At 39.7% G+C, this 27,687-nt stretch overlaps 2 protein-coding genes across 2 annotated transcripts in view; one reads left to right on the forward strand and one right to left on the reverse strand.

Moving 5' to 3' along the window:
• Positions 1-27,687, forward strand: part of ARFGEF3 (ARFGEF family member 3) — a 193,345-nt gene that overhangs the window by 55,209 nt on the left and 110,449 nt on the right. The window contains 1 exon segment of the mRNA XM_010379500.2: positions 19,395-19,463. Within this exon segment, the coding sequence (XP_010377802.1) occupies positions 19,395-19,463 (69 nt within the window).
• On the reverse strand, positions 7,350-7,736 carry PBOV1 (prostate and breast cancer overexpressed 1). The gene is given in 3 exon segments (XM_010379524.2): positions 7,350-7,409; positions 7,411-7,652; positions 7,655-7,736. Coding segments are annotated over 3 exon segments (384 nt in total).

The following is a 27,687-nucleotide window of genomic DNA, read 5'->3' on the forward strand; positions in this document are numbered from 1 at the left end:
GAGTAGTTCCAGCATGCGGTAGATCTGATTATTCCAGGTAGTCTGTCTGCTTTCATATGTTAAAACAAAGCAATAATAATAATAATAATAATAATAATAATAATGTTTTGATATATACTGAGATTTCAGAATGGTCAGTTTAGGGGGAGAAAGACCACAGTTGGAAGGCATATCAGAATCACATCTTTTTTTTTTTCTCCTTCAAGTTACATGAAACTTACCTCCCTCATTCCAATTACCACCTTCCTTTTAGGGATAGCATCTCTCCCACCTGCTTTCCCTTTGTTTTAAGAATCACCATGATTGGGGGTCCCTTATGCTGAACAGAGTGTGTCATATTCTCTGAGTGAATGGTGAGTTGGGCAGAAAGGATAGAAACTCTGCCCCATAACAGCACCTTGGTCATGGTAACACAGCAGGAACCAACAAGAAAGCTTTCAATAATGCATTCCGTCCTTTTCCTCTCTCGAGGAGTGTATGTTGAGGAATATTCAGGAATAGTTGGTGTCATCCACTGGTGGATTTCTCCCTGGAAATGCACTGAAGGATTTTTGTCTTGGATTAGAGACTGCGGTTCTCCTGGTTTCAGTTTCTCATTCAGAAAAGATTGACTGCAGTCATGACATTCTCTTGATGTCCTGGGCCTCACCCTAACCCATTGGTGGGTAGTTCAGGGTGATGATTAAGAGCTCAAACTCTGAAGCCAGCCTGTCTGGGTTTCAACTCTTATTCTTCCACTTCCTACCAGAATGTCCTTGGACAGATGTCTTAGTCACTCTACCTTGATTTCCTTGTCTGTGAAATGGGGGCAATAGTAGTACCCACCCAATAGGATTGTTTTGAGAATTAAATAAGGTGATATTTGTAAAGAACATAGCACAGTATCTGGCACAAAGCAAGTGCTTTAGAAATGTTATGTATCACTCTGGTACCACTGCTGCCTCCTGCTGCTGAATCAGAATCTCAGTGGATGGGACTAGGAATGTGCAGCTTTCACTAGCATCCCAACTGATTCTTAAACACGATGAACATTGATGATGCCTGAGCTAGCTGATCTTTAGGATCTCATTCATCTTTAACTCTCTTTGATTCTGGAATGTAGAGTTTTGTCTTATCCTTTAAGTTTGGCAGCCGTGCCTTCTTAGGAACCACAGAGTGACCCCTTCCAGCTTTGTTTTACTTCTCCACTACCTCTGGGTCACTCTTGAAACAGAGGCAAGGCCAACTGCCATGCTAACCACTTTTGTAACTTCGAAGTGCAATCTGTGAATCTTTTTTCTACTATTAGGTCTCCAAATACTGGTGAGTCAGCTTTGGTGTCATACTAAGAGATGCAAGTCAGATTACATACTATTCTGGAAATTCTCCCAGGAATAGTTTTCTGTGGAATACAGAAATTTGTATTAAAAATTAAAATGAGGAAGTACCCATTCTTCTAGGAGCTATGCACAAGTAGAATGTTTAGTGGTTATGTCAACAGTAGCACCTGTTTTGAAAACTTGTACTTGCTTTCTGATTCCATCCAGCCCAGCAATGCCTTCTGCTAGCCTTGCTGAAGATAGGAGTTGACACAGGTTAACTCTACCAGAAATCATGGAAAGCCTCCCTTAATGAACTCTCCAATGACACCATTATAAACCTTGATACTTTTAGTTAATGTCTGGGAGGAAAGTCAGACACTGTCAGAAAAACAATAAATCTGTCAGTCTTTACAATGAGGTTTCCAAAATGCTTAAAAAGATAAGGGCCTTTGTTACATGCTATTTTTTTAGTTGACAGATAACATAGTATGCTTTATCATGTACAACATGATTTTGAAGTCTATATACATTGTGGAATGCTTAAATCTAGCTAATTAACAATTGCATTACCTCACATAGTTATTACTTTTATGGTCACAGCACATAACAGCCACTGTTTACATTTTTCAAGAATATATTGTCAGCTGGGCATTTGACTCATGCCTATAATCCCGGCACTTTGGGAGGCCAAGGCAGGGGGATGGCTTGAGCCCAGAAGTTTGAGACCAGCCTGGGCAACATGGCGAAACCACATCTCTACAAAAAAATACAAAAATTAATGTATAGAGTTAGGAACACTTCTACACTGTTGGTGGGAGTGTAAATTAGTTCAACCATTGTGGAAGACAGTGTGGCAATTCCTCAAGCACCTAGAACTAGAAATACCATTTGACCCAGCTATCCCATTATCCCATTACTGGGTATATACCCAAAGGATTATAAATCATGGTACTATAAAGACACATGCACACATATGTTTATTGTGGCACTATTCACAATAGCAAAGACTTGGAACCAACCCAAATGCCCATCAATAATAGACTGGATTAAGAAAATGTGGCACATATACACCGTGGAATACTATGCAGCCATAAAAAAGGATGAGTTCATGTCCTTTCCAAGGACATGGATAAAGCTGAAAACCATCATTCTCAGCAAACTATCACAAGGACAGAAAACCAAATACAGCATGTTCTCACTCATAGGTGGGAATCAAACAATGAGAACACTTGGAGACAGGGCAGGGAACATCACACATCAGGGCCTGTTGTGGGGAGGGATAGCATTAGGAGAAATACCTAATGTAAATGACGAGTTGATGGGTGCAGCAAACCAACATGGCACATGTATACCTATGTAAGAAACCTTCACATTGTGCACGTATACCCTAGAACTTAAAGTATAACTTAAAAAAAATACAAAAGTTAGCAGGGCATGGTGGTGTGTGCCTGTAAGGCCAGCTGCTTGGGTTACTGAGACTGGAGAATTGCTTGAGTCTAGGAGGTAAATGTTACAGTGAGCCGAGATTGTACCACTGCTCTGTAGCCGGCAGAGTAAGACCCTGTCTCAAAATAAAAAAAAAATATTGTCACTAAATATAATCATCTTGCTATACAATAGAGCTCCTGAAATTTACTCCTCCAACTTAACTATAACTGTGGATGAACCCACAAGATATTATGTTAAATAAACCAGGCACAGAAAGACAAATACCATGATTACACTCACATGTGGAATCGAAAAAAGTTGATCTCACGGAAGTAGAGAGTAAGATGATGATTGCTGGAGACTGGGGTGCTTAGAAGGGAGGGGTGATGGGGAGATGATAGGAAACATACCAGTATTTTTAACTATTTAAATATTAGGATTTATTATTTCAGTTCACAACAAACCTAGCCTGAAGTTAATTTTTTGTAGTATACTTTTTGATAAACATTTTGGCAAGCTGCTAGAAAATTAATGACAAGATAACTATACTTTGGGTAATGTTATTATTAACATCAAATAAAACTTGATGGTAACCTGACTTTGATAGGTCACAAGTGAGGGCTCTATGATCATTTCCCATTTCTGAGATTTAAAATACTTATTTCGGTATAGAGTTTGGTTCACAGTGTAGACTTTCTGGCTTAGAATAATAAGTTGTATCCCCCTTCTCTCTGAATGAGGAATTTCTATATCAACTTTTTAGTAATCTCCAGAAGCCCACACCCTTTATCTTGTAATTCTGTAATACTTGTAATGACCCAAGTAAAGCCTCTTAAATAAGTCCTTGTTTTGCTAATACCATTACTGTATTAAATGCTTTTACTGTATTCTCCCAAAAATTATAGCAGAGAGAATTAGATGAGTCCCCAGAGAAAAGATGGGCTTTCCATTACATCTGAAGGGGATGTTAATTTAGTCTTGGTGCTTCTACATGACTCATTCTGATGATAAATTATTTAAGAAATTTCCTATAAAAATCTTCCAGTCATTTTATGTAAGTATTTTGTAGGCACAGAAAACCTTTTAAAACAAGATATGGTGGACATCTTCGAATGCTGGTCTGGATTTACCATTCAGGAGGGATAAGGCCACACCATGCAGTGTTGGACAAATAAAAATTTGTCTGTCCAACCACCGCATAGCACGTTGTTATAACATATCCTGGGTGTTATTTTTTAGAAGTTAGATCATGCATTTTATTCACATATTGGTATCTGTTAGTGCTTATAAACATGAGAAATTGAACCATGTCACACTCTTAAGAGTATGGAACAATTGTATTAAATTCCTGGAAAGAAAATAATATAGTTTCCTTTTGTAGAGATTTCTCCAAGATTAAACAGAAACTAACCAATAATGAAATCCAACATTCCAAGGATAGTATTCTCATTTAGAAAGAAGACTTTCAATCAGAGTGTTAAAAAAAAAAAAATCAGTGAAGCCTGCTTCTGACAAATAGGGATGAGGTTAAATCACTTAGTCTAGGAACTGTTCTACATGGTTTTACTATTTAACAGGAAGGGGAGAAAAGGCAAGTTTGATTTATTGAAATGGCTATGGAACCCAAAGAAAAATTTTACAGCTTGAGCAAATAAATGGTTAGAACTGTAGAGAATCAGAAAGATTCTCTGAAGATAGATTACCTTTGAAATTGATTGGTATACTATTTAATATTTAGGTTAAATACTTGTCTGCTTTGGTAACATTTTCCTATGGTGTGTGCTATTTCCATGAATGCCAGGCAGACTGTATAGGAGCCATGTATGGATTTAATGACTTCTCTCACTAGAGTAGTTAGGACTTGTTTCCCTTCTTTCTGATGGATAACCTTTAGTGAGGTTATTAACTGATACAGCTGGCTGAGTCTTCAAAGGCTGCTGAGTGGAGGAATTATGGCTGATGGCTGACCGTCTGCCTCTGTAAGCATGTGGGAGATGTGAGTATCCTATCTGGGGAGGGCAGGCTGGCTTTGGCGATAAGGAAGGAGATGATGTTGGGCCCTGAGAGAGCATTTGATGAATATTCTATTACTGGGTATCTTTTTATGTGCATTTTTAGATAATAGAAGTGAATATTGGTAGAGTGCTTTATACTTTTTAAAGGAGAAATGACAGGGGCTGATCATGTAACATTTTTTATGCATCAGACACATGATACTAAGGTCACACGGCTAGTGAAATTACCAGAGCAGTATTTAGCCTAAGGTTAAACCTGTGCTCTGAAGTGGTGGGTTACCTTGCCTGCTAAGTCTATCCTGAGAGGCCTGTGGGTGCTAGTCACTGCTATTCTTCTTGTATAGATCATGGATCAGAAAAGGCAAGTCACAGGCTAAGGAGGGGTAAAACTAGGAGTGGCTCAGAGTCCTGTGTGTTTTCTGTGTCCTCCCATGATAATGATATTCCCTCACTAGTCCTGTGAGCTAAATTCACATATGAAGACAGAATCTGGGTGTCTTTTCCACTAAGTTAGCTAATCAGTCTGGTGGTGTGTGTGTGTGAAAGAGAGGGAGAGAGAGTTGGGAAAAAGGAAGGAGAGTGTAATTTACCATTGGTGTTTTGTTTTTGTTTTTTTTTTTTTTTTTTTTTGAGACGGAGTTTTGTTCTTGTTGCCCAGGCTGGAGTACAATGGTGCAATCTCAGCTGACCGCAACTTCCGCCTTCCGGGTTCAAGTAATTCTCCTGCCTCAGCCTCCCGAGTAGCTGGGATTACAGGCATGCACTACCACGCCCAGCTAATTTTTTGTATTTTTAGTAGAGATAGGGGGTTCCACCATGCTGGTCAGGCTGGTCTCAAACTCCCGACCTCAGGTGATCCACCCACTTCTCAAAGTGTTGGGATTACAGGCGTGAGCCACCGCACCTGACCGGAGTATTTTTATATAATAAAAGCCTAGTAAACATCTACAGAAAATACACAGATGAGTGAATCGTGGACAAAGAGTTTACTATTTGTATGGCTAGTAGTCCTAAGCTTCAGGGTGTCTAATTAGAGTTCTGGTATTACAAAGTGGAAGGGAGTGTGCTTTTAAATTATGTATCAGTACTGCCATCAGTGCTTGGTTTGGGAGCTAGAAACATGACAAAGGAATAAAGGCTATGTTTGAGTCCCCTCTCAGTAATGTTTTAATGGCAGAGTCTTACACTTGGGAAGTTTCTTCAGCTGGTTAGTTTTGATGTTCTTAACTCGGGGCATTTGGTCTTCTAGAGTTCCTTTTAGAAAGAATGTGATCATTAGTGAAGTTTGAGAGTGAAATGGCTAATTTGTCTTGCTTCTTATAACAAGGAGAAGTATCTTCTTAGCCTGAAGCCGTTGAGACACTTCAGAAGATTTGTAGCAATCTCTGGAGTTAAGGAAAAATCCAATGTTTGATGAAAAATGTTTAACTCCTGAATGTGTCGTTGTTGAAGGTTGATCTAAGAAGTCTGCAAACATATTGTTTGTGCAGTGAATGCAGGGAAGTGTTTAAAATATGTGATTCTGTTAAGTAAATGGTTCTCAAACAGCCTTCCCTCTTCCTGCTCATAAGGTTGAGTGATGAGAATCTTTTACTACTTTGCAAACAGATTAATATAATTCTTACTAAGTTTTCCTCCCATCTTTCTTTACCCTTTGATATGACTGCCTTTGGCAGATGGTAAAAATATATGAAAAAGTAATGAACAAACATTGAAAGCCTAGAGATGTGATTTTCCTTTAAATAGTTTATGCATTATTTTTGAGATGGAGATTTTCATATTATCTATTAATATCTTTTTAAAGCACCACCATTTCCAAGTGTTAACTATATTTGAGAATCACCATACTAAGTGTCTTTAAACTTTTCTCACATACTCTTATTTAAGCAAGTATAAATGCAGAGGCCCTCATCACTTACTCTGGATGTTCTATAGTTCCAAATAGAGTGGGAAGGTTCTCTGATTTTTTAATCATTTATGCAGCAAATATTTGATTGTATTCTATCTGTCAGGTGCTGTGCTGGGCACAGAAGATCCTGTGGTGAAGAAAACAAAACCAAAAAACACAGTCTGTGTTGGGAGGCTAGTGATAGCGTCAGAAATCAATTAAATACATAAATACACTAGTCCCCCCTTATCCACAGTTTCACTTTCCTTGGTTTCCATTACACATTGTAATGTCTCCTAAACTCTTGACTCAGGCATGACTTGAAAATTTCACTAGTTACTAAGCGAAAATTGGTGATATACTTATCCCTCTGGTGCCTAGCAGAGCATCTGGCACATGGCTCACTAATTGCTCGTTAGTTTAGTTATTGACTAATGGAGAGACAGAAACACATGTGGTAGTTTTAATGGCCCACCAGGATAAACAACAAACTAAATTGAGATAATAGATAATCTGTGAGTTCAAGAATGAGAAAGATCAACATGGGTTTGTATTTTAGAATTGAAATAACCTCCTACATCATCAAATTCTTTTCATAAGTAAATTGAAGTTGGAATGGTTCAGTTACTTGGCTGGGCTTAAACAGTCATTGGTAGCAGAATTGCCTTTTCAAACATTTATATTTTTCCGGAAAGGCTTTGCAGCAGGGCTGAGAGTTTATATGGTTTGTGGATGTATAGTTTTTGATAGGTAGAGAAGACAGCATTCCAGATCTAGGGCTTTGAGTTAACTGCAAGGTCAATGTGAGTAATATGGATTCTGAAGATAATGAGGAACCTTTCATAGTCAAATGTGTCTGCAAAGGTGTGAGAATGGCATGGTGTGACTGTTCAATGGAATAATCAATGAACTCTGTTGTTTTTTGACTGTTTGCTTTTTCTTTTTTTCAAAATATCTTGTAGCAGAATGGTAAGAGTGCAGCTTCTGGAGCTAGAATGCCTGGTAGCCTTGAAAAGTTTATCTGTGCCTCAATTTTCTGATCTGTAAAATGTGAATAATATTGTGCATATCCTCATATTTCTGATTCCTTAAGAAGGTCCTCATATTTACTACTGTGAATTGTAGCTCTGTAGCTTAAAAGAATAATTTTGTAAATTATTACACATCAATTATCCACCTCGATATATTTCAGGTCTTAACCCTCAGCCATGATTCCACAGTCTAAGGAAAACACCCACTCTTTAGCTGAGCCGATGTTTCTGTTCCATCCTGCTGGGTAGAGTTCATATGATTTGATTATTCCAGAAGAGCTCTGTAATGATTAAGTGTTTCAGATGTAGAGAATCAAGTTGGCTCTAGCCCTTTAACAACCCTATCTTGAGGGCCTTGCGTGGTCAGGTCTATAAGTATCAACAATAAAACTGTCAAAAGTTCTGTGTTTATATGGGCAGAGACAAGTTGAGATGAGGCTCTCACTCTGCAGAGAGTCTGAGAGGGAAAGAGAAGAGGAAGGAGTGGGGGTGTTATCTGGAGTGTACCAATGAAATTTGACTTCTTAAAAACCCAGCTGTGAGATTAAGTCAAAATATGCTTGTTACAGGTTAAACTTGAAAAAATAAGTCATTGAACTTTTAAATTTGTTGCTTTTTTGACCTTATTTTTTATTGGCTTATTAAGCAAATATATTTTTGTTACCAACATTGCATAAAACTATATAGGATTAAAAACAAAACATTCAAACGCAAGGGTTTATAATTTAGTAGGAAAGCAATAAAGAGGCAGCCAATTACCACAATTCAAGGTAGCTGTGTATGTTTAATCCGAAGAAAAGTTCAGGAGGTGCATTCAGGAGGCAGAAGCATGTTTAGCAGGGCAGAACATCCTTTCAAGGAGGGGATACTATATGAGTTGGACTTTGAAAGGTAGGTGGGATTCAGATAATTATGTTGGGAGAGAGGGCATTCTTGGTAGAGAAAAAAAGTCCTGGAGATGGAAACTGGGATTAGTGAGGGATAGTGGACGATGAGCCTGAAAGGGAGGTTGAAGAGGTTCTAGAGGGCCTGCTCTCTGTAAGCAGGCGAGTGATCCAGCCAGAGCTGGACGTTAAACATGGAAGGTGAGGAGAGGGAGTATGTTTGCAGGATGATTCGGTAATCAGCAGAACCAAGTCATTTCATCATGAAATATCTTATTGGAAGAGGCTGAGCCAGAGGTACCAGGACTTAATCCAGGTAGGTGGCAGTAGGAAGGGGCCACCTGGGCCAAATGCAGAAGGTGTGGCTGAGTGCACTGACCTGATTTGCAGAGAGAATGAGGAGCAGCTGGTGACTGGCAGTGACATGCGCAGTGAATAGGTGGGAAAGGGAAAGCCCAAGCTGCCGGCAGGACTCACAGCCAGACTTTCTGGTTGAGTGATGGTCTTAAGGGGCTAATATAAGAGAGAGACTGAGTTCATATTGTACAGGTCTCAATATTTATATTTAAATTTTGACGTGTATGTGTGCATGTGTGTGTATAATATTTTAAAAGACAAATTTAAAGAAATGCTAGTAGTTTAACATTATGAGCATTCCAAAAGAGAAAAAGTTAATTGTAAATCCCATCATGTTGACTGATTTTTGTATACTGATTTCTCATCGCATCTACTTAGGTGTTTATAGTTATATTCATTGTGTGTATAGGATTTTTTTTTTCTTTTCTCTTCTGTTTTCCTTTTCTTTTCTTTTTTTCTGCAGGGTTTCACTGTCACCCAGGCTGGAGTGCAGTGATATAATTACAGCTCACTGCAGCCTTGACCTTCAGGTCTCAGGTTATCCTCCCACCACAGCCTCCTGGGTGCACCAATATGCTCAACTAATTTTTGTATTTTTTTGTAGAGACAGGGTTTTGCCATGTTTCCCAGGCTGGTCTCGAACTCCTGTGTTCAAACAGTCTATCTGCTTTGGCCTCCTGAAGTGCTAAGATTATAGGTGTGAGCCGCCACAGCCAACCTGTTTCTTGCTTTGTACTTTAAATCATAAGCATTTTCTACATGGCTATATATATGTGTTTGTGTGTGTGTATATATATGCCTTTAAGTACAGTTTTAATGTTAGCATAATTAAGAATTGTATTTTTTATTTTTATTTTTCTATTATTTCCATTTTATTTATTGTCAATACAGAATACTTCATGTATGTTCTGGATTAAAGAGAAATCTGTAGGCTGCCCTAAGCAACTATCTGTAATTTATATCTTTATTTCTATGAGAAAATGCATCCTGCATTCTACTGAAATTTTAGGCTAGAGTCTATTTCTAAAACATGAACTACTTGTACAATGAAACAAAAAAATAACTCTTTTCCACTCAACCTTTGGGTGCAGGTTCTAATACACTCGCTTGTCTTCGTGTCTAATATACTTACTGGAAGGGCATCACCTCAGCCCTTCCACAGTAATTTCGTTTTCTTTTTCCTGTCTTAATCACATGTTATCATCCAGCAGTAATCAACACGTTACTGACCAATCCAGTTTGTTCTTCATAAGGGTTGGAATTAGTAGATCTCATCTTGACCAACTAAATTGCCTTGCCATATAAACACAGCTGAATCTTCTAGAATTCATTTGAAATAGTAAAGCAAGTTCATATTCTAAAATAAATATGGTTGGGACTATGCCTCATGTATCGGAAACCACCCCAAAATGTGGTAGGCAGTTCAGGCTGGGCTCAGCTGTCCTGTTCTTTTGCTGATCCCAGCTGTGCTTGCTTATATATCTTTGGTCAGTTGGTGGCTTGACTGGGGCTGGCAGACTTACAATTGCTGCATCAGGTCTTTCATTTTCTAGTGTGGCAGGTTATCTACGTGGTGGCAGTGGCAGGGAAAATTGAGGAACTCAGAGGCCCAAGTGTTTTGGGGGTTTGTTTGTTTGCTTGCTGATGTCCCATTGGTCATTTCAAGCTAATGGTCACTCCATACCTCATATTTAAAAGGTAGAGAAATAGATTCTGTTTCTTGATGGGGATATCTACAGGGGTAATTAAGAATTTTAGAACAAGAAATATTCAGCTGTTTACCATGTTAGAGCCTTATTGAGGTTGATGTGATTTTCATGGAATTGCACAAAAGAATTATTTGGTCTAATATGTCAATATTTATTTGTGATGTTTAGAAACTGAAATTAAGGATTACAACCTGGGGAAAACGACTCTAGAAAGAGATTTGTGAGGCCTCTCGTTAGAGAGGAAAAAGGAAAAATAATTTCTTGTTCATTCAGTATAAGACTTGGCCAGGGGAGAAAGTTTAGAAGGGAGAAGAAAATATAAATAATAAACAGATTATTTGTTCAAGTGAATTAGCTAAATTAATTATAACTAATATTTACATATTTTTTATGAATATCACTGGTACAGTATTTCCTAGAATTCGGTGCTAAGGGCATATCTGATGAATATCAGTAACTTATTTCTAGTGGCAATCAATAAAGGCCAGAAAAGAACCCGTGACATGACCGTAAACCAATGAGGAATTGGAAAGATTTTCCACCTTGAGTATTTAGGAGCTCTAGCAAAATCTGTTGACTAAAAAATCTCTCAGAATAGCTGTTTACCAGAAATTTGGCAAGTTGAGCCAGAAAGTGATTTGGTTGATAACCTGCTAATAGTGGTAGATGTTTTATGAAATAAAATAACTTGATGCATTTTCTTAGGGTCAAAAATAAAGATCGAGGTTGTAGCCCAGCTACTTGTTGTGACCTGCAATCCACAGTCTCTGAAGCAAAGTGAAGGATCAGTGGCTCATCCTAGTTCTTCTCTGGAAGTCCTAGATTCTAGCTCTCAGCCTTTTGGAATTGGAACAGTGTTGTAGAGCAGGGGCTTCCAATCTTTTAGCTTCCCTAAGCCACATCTGAAGAAGAATTGTCTCAGGCCACACATAAAATACACTAACATGACACATAGCTGATGAGCTTAAAAAAAAAATTGCAAAACAATCTCAATGTTTTGAGAAAGTTTATGAATTTGTGTTGGGCCACATTCAAAGCTGTCCTGGGCCACATGTGCCCTATGGGCCACAGGGTTGGACAAGCTTGTTGGTAGAAGTTCTGAGTTATGTGTATAAGGCATGTGGGATAGAAATGAATGAAATTGTAGTTCTCAGGTGGGGGCAATTTTGTCCTCAGGGGACATTTAGCAATGCCTGGAGACATCTTCACTTGTCACAACTGGCATTGGGAAGGAGGAGCTGGGGGAATGGAGGTATTGCCACTGCCATCTATTGGGTGGAAGCCAAGGATGCTGCTAAATATCCTACAATGAGCAGGACAGTCCCCCCGACAAAAGGAATTATTTTGTCTAACATGCGAATAGTGCCAAGATTGAAAAACCTTGATCAAAGAAAAAAGGTTTGTCTTTGTCATCAACATTTTATTTTTTAAAAAAATTTCAATAGCTTTAGGGGTACAAGTGGCTGTTGGTTGCATAGACAACTTCTGTAGTGGTAAAGTGTGAGATTTTGGTGAACATGTCACTTGGGTGGTGTACCTTGTGCCTGATACATAGTTCTTTATCCCTCATCCTCCTCCCTCCCCCATTCTAAGTCTCCAGTGTCTATTATACCACTCTGTGACATCCATAATTTAAACTGAAGTAAGGAAATGTCCTCTGAAAATTCTTTGTTTACTCTGTGACTCCATCCCTCCCTCACTCCAAAGATAAACATTCTGCCATTTTGCGAACTTCAGAAGAGTAAGTCTGCTTTGTTGTTTGTGCCTGAACCATGCGGGAAAAAAAATCTCTGTTGACATTTCATGGTCGGGGTACACTTTCAGCAATGAACACTCCATTTGGCTGCACGTGCGGAAGGTGGCACACTCTTCCCCCCGTAGCAGGGCGTTTGGTGTCTCAATATTCCTGTGCTTGTCACTGAATTTTCTATTCTTGCTGCTGAATTTGACAGAGTAAAAAAAAGAACTGGAATGTTTCTAAAGAGAATGAATTATGCAATGATTTTTAACTTTATGAAGTTTAAAGCCAATCTACATGAGAGGCTAGAAGGAAATGTGTGTTAAGTAACAAAGCTAAATTCTCAGCCAGAGCCAGAGGCGGGCTTTGAAATGCGCCTGGCATTAAGGTTTTCTTCGTACACCAAGAGAGAAAAAATGCAAGGCCTTCTGTGGGCTGTACTTTTTGGAGCCCTAACTAGCTTATTTTGTTTGGTTTGATTTATAAATAACATCTGATATTTTGAAAAATGAAACCACAGTTCCCCCCAAGAAGGAGTTGTGTGTTAATTAAGATAATTTTTAACAGTTTAAGAAAAAGGAAAAATAATTTCTTGTTCATTCAGTATGCCCTCATGCCCACTATATGGCATACGGGTAGATTGACTCACCAAAATCAGCTCCCATTTTGATGGTACCCTTTTCTTTTCCCCTAGGTTTGATTTATTATATGTGTTATAACATGTGAAATTTAGAGTTCCATGAGAGGATGAATACAGCATTACACCTTGTGTATTATGTGTTAGACCCTGACATGCCTTCCCAGAGGACACTGCATTTTCCCATTCAGAATGTTCATTTCAGCTTATTGTAATTTTTTATTTTATGACCACCTTCATACCAGATGTTAGCTCTGTAAGATAAGAGATTATCTTATTTGTTCACTGCTGTGTATCCAATACCTACACTGGATGTGGCCTCTAGCAACACCTCAACAGATATTTGTTGAGTGAATGAATGAGAGCCTGAGTAATCCAGCACACGGGTAGATGTAGTATGGCCATGGAGCTGTTCTCTCATCACTTCAGGAATCACTTCTTCACCCCGGAATCCCCTGGAAATGGTCCTGCAGAGGGCTCTGTTGGAACCTTGACAGAAATGAGCTCTTCAACTCATAAATCCTGTACAAGTTACCATTTATGATGGTGAGTGCAGAAGGTAGATGGGTTCTCAGCAGAACATAATGGGAAATATCAGAAATGTCTCATGGGAGATGCTTTCTGCTTATACTAGAGATGATTTTCTCCCCATCCAAGCGAGGTCCTGCCAGATTAGTGTAATTTGGTAATCCTGAATGAGGGATTACAAAATTATAATTTCCCTAACTAGATCACCTGAAACTCCAGTATTACCTTACTTGGTTACAAAAACTGCCTTTCACCAGTCAGGCCACCTGGATCTGACATTCAGATGCCCAGAACAGTTTTCTTCCATACCACCAGGGCTGTTTTACTACATTGTCTACACATTGTACAATTTTGAATAGGCACATAGATGCACAGTTCTACTGAAACTGTGAGACTGTGAGGATGACCATTCATCTGGACATTTTATAGACGATATTAAGCATGGGCCAAGGCCCAGCTGCTCCTGGCACCTCCCAGGGCCCAGCAAGGTGCTATAAACATAGCAGGCATCAACAAAGGTAGACCTTATTGCTAAGAAGCTGAGAAATCCAATGATGTGTGCATGTGCGTGTGTGTGTATGTGTGTAAGATACAGATTTAAGTCGTGTATCTAAACTGTTCCAAATAAGTGCTATAGGGATAAGCGTTTTGAGTTGTCTCCCCATTCTGTAGCATTAAGTATTTTATATTATGCAATTTGAAGGAATTATATTTCTGTTCTCCAAAGCATGTTACTTCATTAATATATAATATAAAGCTTTGTAAAATATGTGGGAATGGTGGGGTATGAGAGATGTCAGCCAGGTGGACTAGGACAGTAGGGGTTGGTGGGAGGGCAATGGTAGGATGGTACCCAGGTTTCAAACACGGATGACCATTGCCTTCCACTCTCCCTGCATCTTTTTTCCAAATGTGCAACAGTCAATTCATTGCCACTGGAACAACTAGGATCTGTCTTCGACATCGCCTGTATCATATTAAGTGCCTGTTTTATCTCTCTGACTTCCAATTTGCCCTAGTTTATCTCCTTTTAGTTATAATTTATTGACCTGACCAGTCCTAATATGTATGAAACACTTAACATAAGGCATTTAAGTTGACATCCAGTCAAGTTCCAGCTGATCTTTCTAGCATCATCCCTGGCCTCTGCTTTCACACTTCCATGCCTTGCTCATGACACTTCCTTCGCTTGGTGCGTCTTTCCCTCCCTTTTCTCTCCAGTATTGGTGGTTTGTTCACATGTCCTCTCACCTGCAAAGTCTGTCTTCTCCAAAGTTATTGTGTCTTCTAGCCTTCCAAATTATTATATACCTCCCAATTGCAAAAGCACTTATCACAGCCAGCCTTGAAGAACAGTTGCAGGCATTCATTTCTCCAATAGATGGTGAGGCTTTTTTTGATGTCAAAGACTGTGCTTCCTTTATATTGTAATCCCACAGCAATTAGAACCTTAGTGAATAATGACTGGAATTGAATAGTAGCCTAAAAGGGAGGACAGAAGGAAGAAAGTGGAGCTGGATCAGAAAAATGAGAACTTGTGGCATTGATAAGACATGGAGTGAAAAACAAAGGTTTTATGCTTTTCAATGTGGATTATCTGATATTTCTAATTTTTTTTTTACTTGAAATAAGCCTAATCATCTATGTCGGAGTAGCTACCATGAACTATATCAAATGAGACTTGTGTAGCTTCTGTGAGAAGACAGTCTTAAAGATCTTCTCATCTGCACTATTTCTTTAAACATTCATTTAATTTATTTGTTCCTGTAAATATCCTTGGGAGGTGGGATGGGAATTTTAAAGGTAAAGGGCTAGGGGACATAGACAAAGTCACACAGCAATTAAACACCAAGTCACATGCATGATCATGTCTCATTTGTGGCCCTGACATCATAGCCTCTGTTCTGCCCTGATCATGGCCGCTGGGCAGGGTGTGCCTGACAGAGAAACTCCCGATTATGACCAGGACATGTCCTTGGGAGAGGATTAATTCAGGATATTCTTAAAAGAGTACATCTGCGATTCTGTACTTGTCATCATTATCCGTCCACATCCGTCCCTCTCTCATCTTAATGTGACCACATTTTCTAGATTCTTTTTTTTTTCTCTTTTTTATTTTTTATTATACTTTAAGTTCTAGGGTACATGTGCACAACGTGCAGGTTTGTTACATATGTATACTTGTGCCATGTTGGTGTGCTGCACTCATTAACTGGTCATTTACATTAGGTACATCTCTTAATTAGGTATATCTCCATTTACATTAGCTATCCCTCCCCACAATAGGACCCGGTGTGTGATGCTCCCCTATTTTCTAGATTCTTATCATTTGTGCCCAAATCTTGCAATAAATCAGCTTTGCTTTCTCCTTTCAAGTCTAATTCTAATTTCTTTTCCTAAACCCAGGGTTTCTGTACACATTTTAAATTGAGGGATTGCTTCTTGCACATAGTAGCTATTCAGTTATCAAGTTTTTAAATAAAGTGATCTGGGACTTTTATTAGTCATTGAATGATATTTCCATTTTCATGGAAAGCTTTGCCCCTGTTTTCCCTCTTTTCCTTGTGGCTCATTTATGGAGGCAGTTTCTGCAAGCTGGTATAGATTGCAAGACGCTGCCCATCACTCAGGTTCCTGCTGTTCCATGGTAATTTAGTCAATATGCTTTAATGACCCTGTGAAGGATATATTTTTAATAAAATTGCCCTCAATATTTAGCTGCTTCTGTTTTCCATGGGGCCAGCATGCTCAGGATGTTAATCTAAACTTGTTGCCCTCTCATTATGCAATGGAAGTCAGATGATTTCAATTTGTTATTGCCCTAAATTTTCTACCCCTAGTCTGTGTTTTAATCCAGCGAATTAATACATGCTAAGCATTGGGAGCATCAACAGTTTTGATAAGTCATTTTCATCTGCTGCATCATCCTGCCTAGACACTCTGCCCTTACTATATCTTGTGAGTCCCAGGAGGGCGTGGATACCATCAGCCCTGTAATTAAAATCTGCTGTGCTTTTCATGCAACAAACTGCATGAGCTTAAGGAACTGGCTCCGTTAATGTGCTTTACCTTCCTTTCATTATTTCCTGTTTTCAGTACCCACCCCCCCACCGCCCATATAGCTCAGTGAGTCTTTGACTATTGTTGGCCAGACATTAGGTGTGGAAAGCCTTCCTTCCAACATCTTGTGAACATGGTCAGCATTGGCTGGGGGCCTGGGTGCAGGTATCCTCAGCTTCTGTGGACTGTTGCAGAGAGGCCTCCCTCTACATATGCTGGGCTTCCCTGAAACACAGGAAGTCAAGCTTCCTGCATTTCCCTGAGAATCTTGATTACCAATACTGCTAACTCAACACCCTCACGAAGACCTCACCATGGGAACTGCTCCTGCTTCCAGCTGCTGCTGCCGAAAAGCAGCTCTTACAGAAAACTGGGTCAAGTTTTGAACGCTTCTTCCTAAACCTAGCTTTGTGTACCTTGTATGAACGCATAGAGCCGCAGAAGGCAGAAAGTCAGTCGTCAGTCCTATAAGCAATGTTAATAATTAACCAGTGCAGACAAATGTTTGCCATCATTATTTTCATATTGTAAAGTGGTACCAGTCTTTATTGTCAATACTTAAAAAATCAAGATCCCAGCTGGACCAAGTGGCCTCTGCTGGCCACCACCACCTCAGACTCCCCACCTCCCACCATGAAACATGGCACTAAAGATAAAAAACCTCAAAGTAAGAAAGCATCATGTGACAGTGTCCTGAGGGCCTTTCAGAGGCTCCACGGATGGCATAGTCTAATGAGAAGATTGCAAATAAGCAAACAAGTCATTTATGAGACTGATGTCTGCTCTGAAGTAAATGAAACAAGGAGATGTGACAGCAAGTATTTTAGAGAGGGGGATCTGGGAACGTCTCTCTGAGGGGGGCGACATCTAAGTTGAGACTGGAAAGAAGCCAATCAAGCCACGTGGTAAAACAAGTAGAGGAGGAGCTGAGAACAGGGCTTTTCAGCCATGGGACCACCACTATGTACTTATAGGGGCCTGCAAGACGTAGCCTCCCTCCAAGCCCAGGGTAGGTCCTGGTGACCCTGCTGTCCTCAGCTTCATCACTCCCTGCCTACCAAATCCCAACTCCCAAAGATTGTCATGAAACAAAAGAAAGCCATTTCCTATGAGGCCAAGGGGCAGTTGCTCCCCAATCCCTTTTTCTCAATCGCCTTGGCACTGAGACAATTTTTTTTTTTTTTTTTTTTTTTTGAGATGGAGTCTCACTCTGTCGCCCAGGCTGGAGTGCAACAGTGTGATCTCGGCTCACTGCAACATCTGCCTCCCGGGTTCAAGTGATTCTCATGCCTCAGTCTCCTGAATAGCTGGAATTACAGGTGCCCACCACCACGCCCGGCTAATTGTGTGTGTGTGTGTGTGTGTGTGTGTGTGTGTGTGTGTGTGTATTTTTAGTAGAGATGGGGTTTTGCCACGTTGCTCAGGCTGGTCTCAAACTCCTGACCTCAAGTGATCTGCCCACCTAGTTTTGCAAAGTGCTGGGATTACAGGTGTGAGCCACTGTGCCCAGGCGACTGAGCCGATTTTTATCTGGTGTTGATTCTTGGATTAAGTCCCTTTAAGAATCAAAAGCCTGAGGAGCACCCCTGCAATTAATACCACCCTTGTGACTAAATATGGCCAAAAAAAAAAAAAAAATCTTTTCCCCCCCTTTAATTGCATACATACTTGCTTTCTGTGAAGGAGCAACTATTCCTAGGACTGGCCTAGCTGACAGCTAAGACTGAAAGATGGGGAGAGGTTTCTTGTCACATCTGACAATTGCAGTTTCCTGTGTTAAGTAAATTTGCTAGGCTTCCATGCTCCTTCATGAATTGAACAGATGAGAAAAATGTTCAGAAGACTGCCCCTGGCAGGCCAAGCTGTAGGCAGGGCATGGCTGTGGGGTTTGAGATAAAGGAGCAGACACCAGCACTCTTGTGTCTGTCTTCTGCAGCAAGAAAAGTCAGAGCTAAGTGAAGAGGGAGAGAGTAGCCTCTTACCCACAAATTGAGAAGCAATTTTTAAAATGCCACAGGCTTTTATTGATCTGTTCCCTAAAGGCTGTACAAGTAGAAAGTGAAGTTTTTAGTGGTCCTGAAAGATCTTGCAAATGTCATCGACCCATTGTCTATGTATCTTGGAAAATAAGGGGAGTAAGTAAACCCCATGCAGCATTCTGGAGGAAATTGCAAGAAGGAAGAGGAAAATGCCATAAAAGAATTTCTAATTCCATGTGGATTTGGGAAGGGGATAGGAATAGAAAATGACACTGACCTTTGAGTCCCAGAAGAGGTGGAGATGGCTTTGCCTAGTGAGTGGGCACATGGAGTCAGATTACTTACGTTCAACAACTTGCTACCTGTATGACCTTAGGTAACATATTTAATCATGGAATTTTGGTTTTCTCACCAGTAAAATGGGGGCAATAATAATAATAACACTTATTTAGAAGATCAACCTAGATAATTCATGTGAAGTGCCTAGCATTAAGCCTGGCATTTTTAAAATGACTGCTACTAAACGACTCTTTTGTGGTTTTTGCTGTTACTGGACACACCTCCTGGAGCTGTTGAAAGACGCTGTTTCTGGCCAGTCTTGCAAGTCCTTTCCACAGGGAGAGATTAGCAGCCTTTATTTTTTAAAGGATGGTCTCTACTTTATTAGGCAATGTGTGGCCACTAATGAGAAAGCAGTGGGTGGGATATAAAGAAACATTAGATAAAGCAAATAGCAAAGGAATCATAAAAACAGGGCTACACAAATGGCATATGAAACAACAGTGAATTTTCATACTGTTAACCCCTTGTCTCTTCTTTCATCTCTCACCTTGTTGAAGGTTTTACTGTGCATCACCTACACACCGACATTTGATCTGAATGGGAGTGCTGTGCTGAAGATCGCGGAAGTGAGTACTGCTTGTGTCTGTGCCTCCTGTTCACAGCTGCTTTATCTCTAACTGAGATAAATATTGGGTTGGAACTAAGCCCCAGCACTGGAGTGAACCCTTCTCTGATTACTACCAGGGGAATTTCCGCTAAGGAATTGATCTGTGGGAAGCATGCTGTGTGGTGCGCCATCCTTAGTTGTAGTGCCCTGTGTCTCAGAGCCCTGCATGCTTACGTTTGCTTCACTTGAGGCCTTAACCATGTAAATAACAGTACTGGTTCCCCTTACCCTGCTCTACCCAGGCGTATTGCTTTCTTGGTCTAATTTACCTACGATTAATTGAAAAGCATTTGATTTAAAAAAATAGTTTTTAAGAAACCACGTAGGAGATTTAGAGAGATGTTTATAGATTAAATCCCCTCCCCGTCTTCAAAACCCTGAAGAATGCCTTTTGTAATGATCATTGAAAAGCCTTCTCTTTTCAATCTGTATTGCAGCCCGGAGTAATGTGTGCCTTCCAGCACTCCCAAGAATATGTCCAACATAAAACTTGGCTTCTTGAATGCCTGGCATATGCCTTTGGCTTTTGGAAACATTATCATTTCAAAGCTGAACTTTAATATGCTTAGAATAATTTCCCTTCCATTCCTTGAAAAGAATATCTACATGATTTGTATGTTCTGATAAGAGTATACATTCAAACCACAAAGAGGAATGACTTTCTGAGTTCTCAAATGATGGAGAAAAAGGCTAATTATCAGCACTCATGGAGAGTACTTATATTAGCAGATACATGTGTTTTTTATGGTATCATGTGGTATTAAAGAGTGAAAATTAAGAGAAAATTATTTTTGAGCATGTAGAAAATTTTTATTTGACTGTCAGAAAGCAGCAGCCAATCAGCTGACCTCTCATTACAATACAAGTCACTTTAAAAATATGTGTTGATATAGATGGAAAGAACACTTTCCTTTAACACATTTATATGGATACTCTGTGTTTGTTTTATTGGCATTTGTTTTTAATTGAATTTTAAGAGAGCCCTGTGAGCTCTTTCATTATTTGCAGGTTCACTTTCCAAAAGACAGTGTTGTTTCTGAAAGTAGCAAGAAGCAGGATTGGTGTGTAAGAGGCTTGTTAGCCCTTTGCCATGTGAAGGAAGAGAGGGGAGGTGTCAAGCCACTGCCTCTGCTGATGGAACTAGGGGGAAGGGGAGACAAGGAGCAGAGGGTCTTGAGGAAGAGAGGGCTGCCAGGGATTGAGGTTGTTGATACTAACAACCTCACGAGAACCAGTTTTTGAATGAGAGTCAGAATGATTGAAAATGTAATTCCTGAATAATAGGCATACATCACCAAGTTCGGCACGAGTGAAGGGTGTTCACTGAGAGTATCTGGAAGCCAAATAAAAAGACTCAGCAGGCCTGTCCAGATAGGATGCAACATGGAAACACTGTGGCCTCTTCCAAAACCAGGAAAGGAAAAACAACAACAGATCGTAGCCAAAGAACAATATAATGATGACAAAGGCATTTGAGCTTGGTGGGAGAGAAAAACAGGCTCCGAAGTCGTACTGCTTAGATGTGAACCCGGCTCTACTCTGCCCAGTGGTGTTGACTCGGATGCCTGTCCTGGCCTCTTGTTTGCTCTCTGTGATGAAATGATAAGTGATAACGAGCTCATAGTGTAGTTGTGCTAATTAGAGAATAAAAATACAATCCATATAAAAAGCTTTTAGTGCAAGTCCAGCCACATGGTAAATGTGAAATGTTTGCCATTGCTGTGTTTGAAATAGGGAAGCAATTTATAAAAGCATCTTAAACCATTTAAATCTCCTGTGGAAATGTTAAGAAGGAATCTAGATATTCTCTTCATGCTTACTTTTGTGTACATTGACTATTATTCATGAATAGTGTTTACCCTGAAACCTGCTGATCAGGAAGTGGGATGTGTACTTAAGTATGAAAAATGAGGCTATTTCCCCAAGGTTCTGAAGCTATAAAAGGATCATTAAGCTCTCAAAATGTAAATAAGAGGGCAGCCTTCATTTGTGTATCTAAATTTAACTTGCTTAATTAAACTGCAATAATGAAAGGTTTTTAGAACAGCATCCTCTGTGACAGAGGATGCATAAGAAAGATTACCAAATATAAAAATGGACAATTATGAAATATCCAACAAGTACTTTCTGTTCAATTTTATGAAATTGTTACTAAAACTCCATATGGATGCATAGCCCTTCTCTTCATTTATTGAAAGCTGAGCCCAAGATTTCTGCTAATATTATGCCCAGAGTAGCAGAGTAGCAGATATGTTGAGTTTTCCAAGGAAAGTTACCTTCATATAGGAAAAAGCTGTAACAGCAGAAATTGCCAAAGTCTTGGAGTAAAAGAAAAGGTGGGGCTGGGCGTAGCGGCTCACGCCTGTAATCCCAGCACTTTGGGAGGCCGAGGCGGGTGGATCACCTGAGGTTGGGAGTTCGAGACCAGCCTAACCAACATGGAGAAACCCCATCTCTATTAAAAATACAAATTAGCCAGGTGTGGTGGCACATGTCTGTAATCCCAGCTACTTGGGAGGCTGAGGCAGGAGAACTGGTTAAACCTGGGAGGTGGAGGCTGCTGTGAACCTGTCCCGTTGGAGAGATTTTTATACCTGCTAAAGGCTTCTCTGTGGGATTTCTCAAAAGCAGAAAACCTAGTTCGTAAATGTGTGTTTGCTGGTTTGATCTTATTGACTCATGGAAACTTCCAGTCTTTGAATCTGTATCATGCTGTCAGGGTCAGCAAAATCTGTCTCAAAGGCCATTTTTTTTTTCCTCTAAGATTCATACTGTTTTTCCTCTAAGATTCATACAAGGGTATGAAAAACACCTTTTTTATTGTTATTCCTTCCATCCACCCAGCCCTCTATTCTAATATACTGGTTAATTTTTTATTATTATTATACTTTAAGTTCTAGGGTACATGTGCACAACGTGCAGGTTTGTTACATATGTATACATGTGCCATGTTGGTGTGCTGCACCCATTAACTCGTCATTTACATTAGGTATTTCTCCTAATGCTATCCCTCTCCCCTCCCTCCACCCCACAACAGGCCCCAGTGTGTGATGGTCCCCTTCCTGTGTCCAAGTGTTCTCATTGTTCAATTCCCACCTATGAGTGAGAACATGTGGTGTTTGGTTTTCTGTTCTCGTGATAGTTTGCTGAGAATAATGGTTTCCAACTGCATCCATGTCCCTGCAAAGGACATGAACTCATCCTTTTTTATGGCTGCATAGTATTCCTTGGTTTATATGTGCCACATTTTCTTAATCCAGTCTGTCACTGATGGACATTTGGGTTGGTTTCAAGTCTTGCTATTTTGAATAGTGCCACAATAAACATACGTGTGCATGTGTCTTTATAGCAGCATGATTTATAATCCTTTGGGATATACCCAGTAATGGGATGGCTGGGTCAAATGGTATTTCTAGTTCTAGATCTTTGAGGAATCGACATACTGTCTTCCACAATGGTTGAACTAGTTTACAGTCCCATCAACAGTGTAAAAGTGTTCCTATTTCTCCACATCCTCTCCAGCACCTATTGTTTCCTGACTTTTTAATGACCACCATTCTAACTGGTGTGAGATGGTATCTCCTTGTGGTTTTGATTTGCATTTCTCTGATGACCAGTGATGATGAGCATTTTTTCATGTGTCTGTTGGCTGCATAAATTCTTCTTTTGAGAAGTGTCTGTTCATAGCCTTTGCCCACTTTTTGATGGGGTTGTTTGTTTTTTTCTTGTAAATTTGTTTGAGTTCTTTGTAGGTTCTGGATATTAGCCCTTTGTCAGATGAGTAGATTACAAAAATGTTCTCCCATTCTGTGGTTGCCTGTTCACTCTGATGGTAGTTTCTTTTGCTGTGCAGAAGCTCTTTAGTTTAATTAGATTCCCTTTGTCAATTTTGACTTTTGTTGCCATTGCTTTTGGTGTTTTAGACATGAAGTCCTTGCCCATGCCTATGTCCTGAATGGTATTGCCCAGGTTTTCTTCTAGGGTTTTTATGGTTTTAGGTCTAACATTTAAGTCTCTAATCCATCTTGAATTAATTTTTGTGTAAGGTGTAAGGAAGGGATCCAGTTTCAGCTTTCTACATATGGCTAGCCAATTTTCCCAGCACCATTTATTAAATAGGGAATCCTTTTCCCATTTCTTGTTTTTGTCAGGTTTGTCAAAGATCAGATGGTTGTAGATGTGTGATATTATTTCTGAGGGCTCTGTTCTGTTGCATTGATCTATATCTCTGTTTTGGTACTAGTACCATGCTGTTTTGGTTACTGTAGCCTTGTAGTATAGTTTGAAGTCAGGTAGTGTGATGCCTCCAGCTTTGTCCTTTTGGCTTAGGATTGTCTTGGCAATGCGGGCTCTTTTTTGGTTCCATATGAACTTTGAAGTAGTTTTTTCCAATTCTGTGAAGAAAGTCATTGGTAGCTTAATGGGGATGGCATTGATTCTATAAATTACCTTGGGCAGATGGCCATTTTCACAATATTGATTCTTCCTATCCATGACCGTGGAATGTTCTTCCATTTGTTTGTGTCCTCTTTTATTTCATTGAGCAGTGGTTTGTAGTTCTCCTTGAAGAGATCCTTCACATCCCTTGTAAGTTGGATTCCTAGGTATTTTATACTCTTTGAAGCAATTGTGAATGGGAGTTCACTCCTGATTTGACTCTCTGTTATTGGTGTAAAAGAATGCTTGTGATTTTTGCACATTGATTTTGTATCCTAAGACTTTGCTGAAGTTGCTCATCAGCTTAAGAAGATTTTTTGGCTGAGATGATGGGGTTTTCTAAATATACAATCATGTCATCTACAAACAGGGACAATTTGGCTTCCTCTTTTCCTAATTGAATACCCTTTATTTCTTTCTCCTGCCTGATTGCCCTAGCCAGAACTTCCGACACTATGTTGAATAGGAGTGGTGAGAGAGGGCATCCCTGTTTTGTGCCAGTTTTCAAAGAGAATGCTTCCAGTTTTTGCCCGTTCCGTATGATATTGGCTGTGGGTTTGTCATGAATAGCTCTTATTATTTTGAGATACGTTCCATCAATACCGAATTTATTGAGAGTTTTTAGCATGAAGTGCTGTTGAATTTTGTCAAAGGCCTTTTTTGCATCTATTGAGATAATCATGTGGTTTTTGTCTTTAGTTCTGTTTATATGCTGGATTACGTTTATTGATTTGTGTATGTTGAACCAGCCTTGCATCCCAGGGATGAAGCCCACTTGATCATGGTAGGTAAGCTTTTTGATGTGCTGCTGGATTCGGTTTGCAAGTATTTTATTGAGAATTTTTTGTATCGATGTTCATCAGGGATATTGGTCTAAAATTCTCTTTTTTTTGCTGTGTTTCTGCCAGGCTTTGGTGTCAGGATAATGTTGGCCTCATAAAATGAGTTGGGGAAGATTCCCTCTTTTTCTATTGATTGCAATAGTTTCAGAAGGAATGGTACCAGCTCCTCTTTGTACCTCTGGTGGAAATCGGCTGTGAATCCGTCTGGCCCTGGACTTTTTTTGGTTGGTAGGCTGTTAATTATTGCCTCAATTTCAGAGTCTGTTATTGGTCTATTCAGGGATTCAGCTTCTTCCTGGTTTAGTCTTGGGAGAGTATATGTGTCCAGGAATTTACCCATTTCTTCTAGATTTTCTAGTTTATTTGCATAGATGTGTTTATAGTATTCTCTGATGGTAGTTTGTATTTCTGTGGGGTCGGTGGTGATATCCCCTTTATCATTTTTTATTGCGTCTATTTGATTCTCCTCTCTTTTCTTCTTTATTAGTCTTGCTAGTGGTCTATCAATTTTGTTGATCTTTTCAAAAAACCAGCTCCTGGATTCATTGATTTTTTGAAGGGTTTTTTGTGTCTCTGTCTCCTTCAGTTCTGCTCTGATCTTAGTTATTTCTTGCCTTCTGCTAGCTTTTGAATGTGTTTGCTCTTGCTTCTCTAGTTCTTTTAATTGTGAAGTTAGGGTGTCAGTTTCTTTCCTGATTTCCCTTGTGGGCATTTAGTGCTATAAGTTTCCCTCTACACACTGCTTTAAATGTGTCCCAGAGATTCTGGTATGTTGTAATATACTGGTTAATAATAATAGCTACTGGTCACTGAGTCCCTAAAGCATGGCAATAAGTGGCATTTTACATGTATTCTCCTTTAATTTCTGCCACAACTTGATAAAGAACCCAAGCAAAGTGAAGTTTGCTTGCTCAAGTTTCTACAGCTAGATATTCAAATCCAGACTTTTAATATTGCAAACATGTACTGTTAATCAGTCTGCTATATTGCTTCCTGGCTCCCCCTCAGTCTTAGAGAATGTTAGCAGAATCTTACCATAATAATATTGGCAACCAACTGAAGTTCTTAGGAGTCTTATACCATTGGACCTTTACCTGAGGCATTTTGTTAGATACTTGTTCTATGGTGTTTTTATATATAAAGCTCAAGTGTTGATTCATTTCATTTTCTTGTGACCATTGATTCACATGGCCATAGGGAATATGCCACTTTTTCCAGTATCTTTCCATATGGATAGTGTATCTTTTCTGAGCATTATATATAACACATCAGAGGATTGGAGGTTAGTAATAGTTTCACTTGTTGCCCTGGGGAGCTTGAAAAAACATTGACGCTCAACACCTGCCACCAGCGGTTCTAATTTAACAGTTCTAGTTGTCACTAAACTGTTTTTTAGATTGAGCTGGTTTATAGCTCTTGAAATGTTCAGTGATACTTTTTTTAGTGGGGGGGGCACGGGCGACAGAGTCTCCCTCTATTGCCCAGGCTGGAGTGCAGTGGCGCAATCTTGGCTCACTGCAACTCCCACCGCCTAGGTTCAAGTGATTCTCCTGCCTCAGCCTCTCGAGTAACTGGGACTACAGGTGCACGCCACCATGCCTGGCTAGTTTTTTTGTATTTTTAGTAGAGATGGGATTTCGCCATATTGGCCAGGCTGATCTCTAACTCCTGACCTCGTGATCCACCTGCCTCGGCCTCCGAAAGTGCTGGGATTACAGACATAAGCCACCATACCTGGCCAATACTTCTTTTACTCTGATGTGGTAGCATTATTTCTGAGACATACCTGAAATAAAATGTTCTACAATTAAGAAACAGATAGTTTCAGATATAATCCCACAGAAAAGTACACAGATGCCGTGATCTATTTATCTTGGAAGCATCTTGTTATGTTCTCTGTAAGACTGGAAGGAGTAACCCCATCTCCTGGCAAGAAAACTAGCTAAGGAAGCAGGACCACGACCTCAAACCAGTTGAGACCACTAAAGTGAGGAAATTGCATTTCAAGGAGCTTCACTTTTCCTTCCTGAAACCCTTTCTTTCCTGTGTGCCAGTTTCTATTGATCCTGGTTTGACTCCTCTGAGGAGTCTGTATTTTATCTAGTTACTGCTAGATGGGCTTTAAGTAAGTTATTGCTTCTTTGGCAAGGAATTTCCATACCTTCCTTAAACCTCTTACTTGCGTGGCTTGTGAAGAAGTTGTTTGGAGTTAGAAGACACACAGACCAGTGTCTCTGCTTCAGTTTGAACTGGTTCTCAGCCAATCTTCTGTAGACCTGGAAAGGTGCATGAATTGATGGGTTAAGGTGTCTTAAGCCATTTTAATATGCCAACTTAAGCCAAGAACACCATGGAGGAGGAAGAGGCAAGTCACAATCAGATTTCTCTGGGTATGCCTGGCACTTTTAGAATTTACTTTTGAGCTGACATCCAAAAGCAAAACTAGCCAACTTCCCTACCTAATGTGGTGATCGGACTTACTTATACAGCTGTTTCCTAGGAATAGTAAAACAACTTCAGTTCATGTCGTGTGTGTGTGTGTGTGTGTGTGTGTGTGTGTGTGTGTGTGTGTGTGTTTGCATCAGCAGAACCCATTTAATGACATGCCTCTTGCCACACACCTACCTGTTGACCTGTCTTAGGAAGGAGAGAATAAGGAATAGCCTGGCAACTGAGTTGTCAGCATGATTAATCATGAAACTTAGACTTACAGTGATAGCTAAGATTTTCTCTGGTACTAATGTGTTCAAGAAGCATTTATAGTCTTCCCTACATAGAGGACATTCCTTCTGCTTTTTTATAGCTTAATCTCTGATCCTTTCTACTTTTAATCACCGTAAATTATTTTTTATCCCTATAAAAGTTTTCCAGTTGACAATATACTAGCTCTTCTCTTTATGGAAC

This window comes from Rhinopithecus roxellana, chromosome 4 (assembly GCF_007565055.1).
Source record: "Rhinopithecus roxellana isolate Shanxi Qingling chromosome 4, ASM756505v1, whole genome shotgun sequence".
Taxonomy (NCBI): Eukaryota; Metazoa; Chordata; class Mammalia; order Primates; family Cercopithecidae; genus Rhinopithecus; species Rhinopithecus roxellana.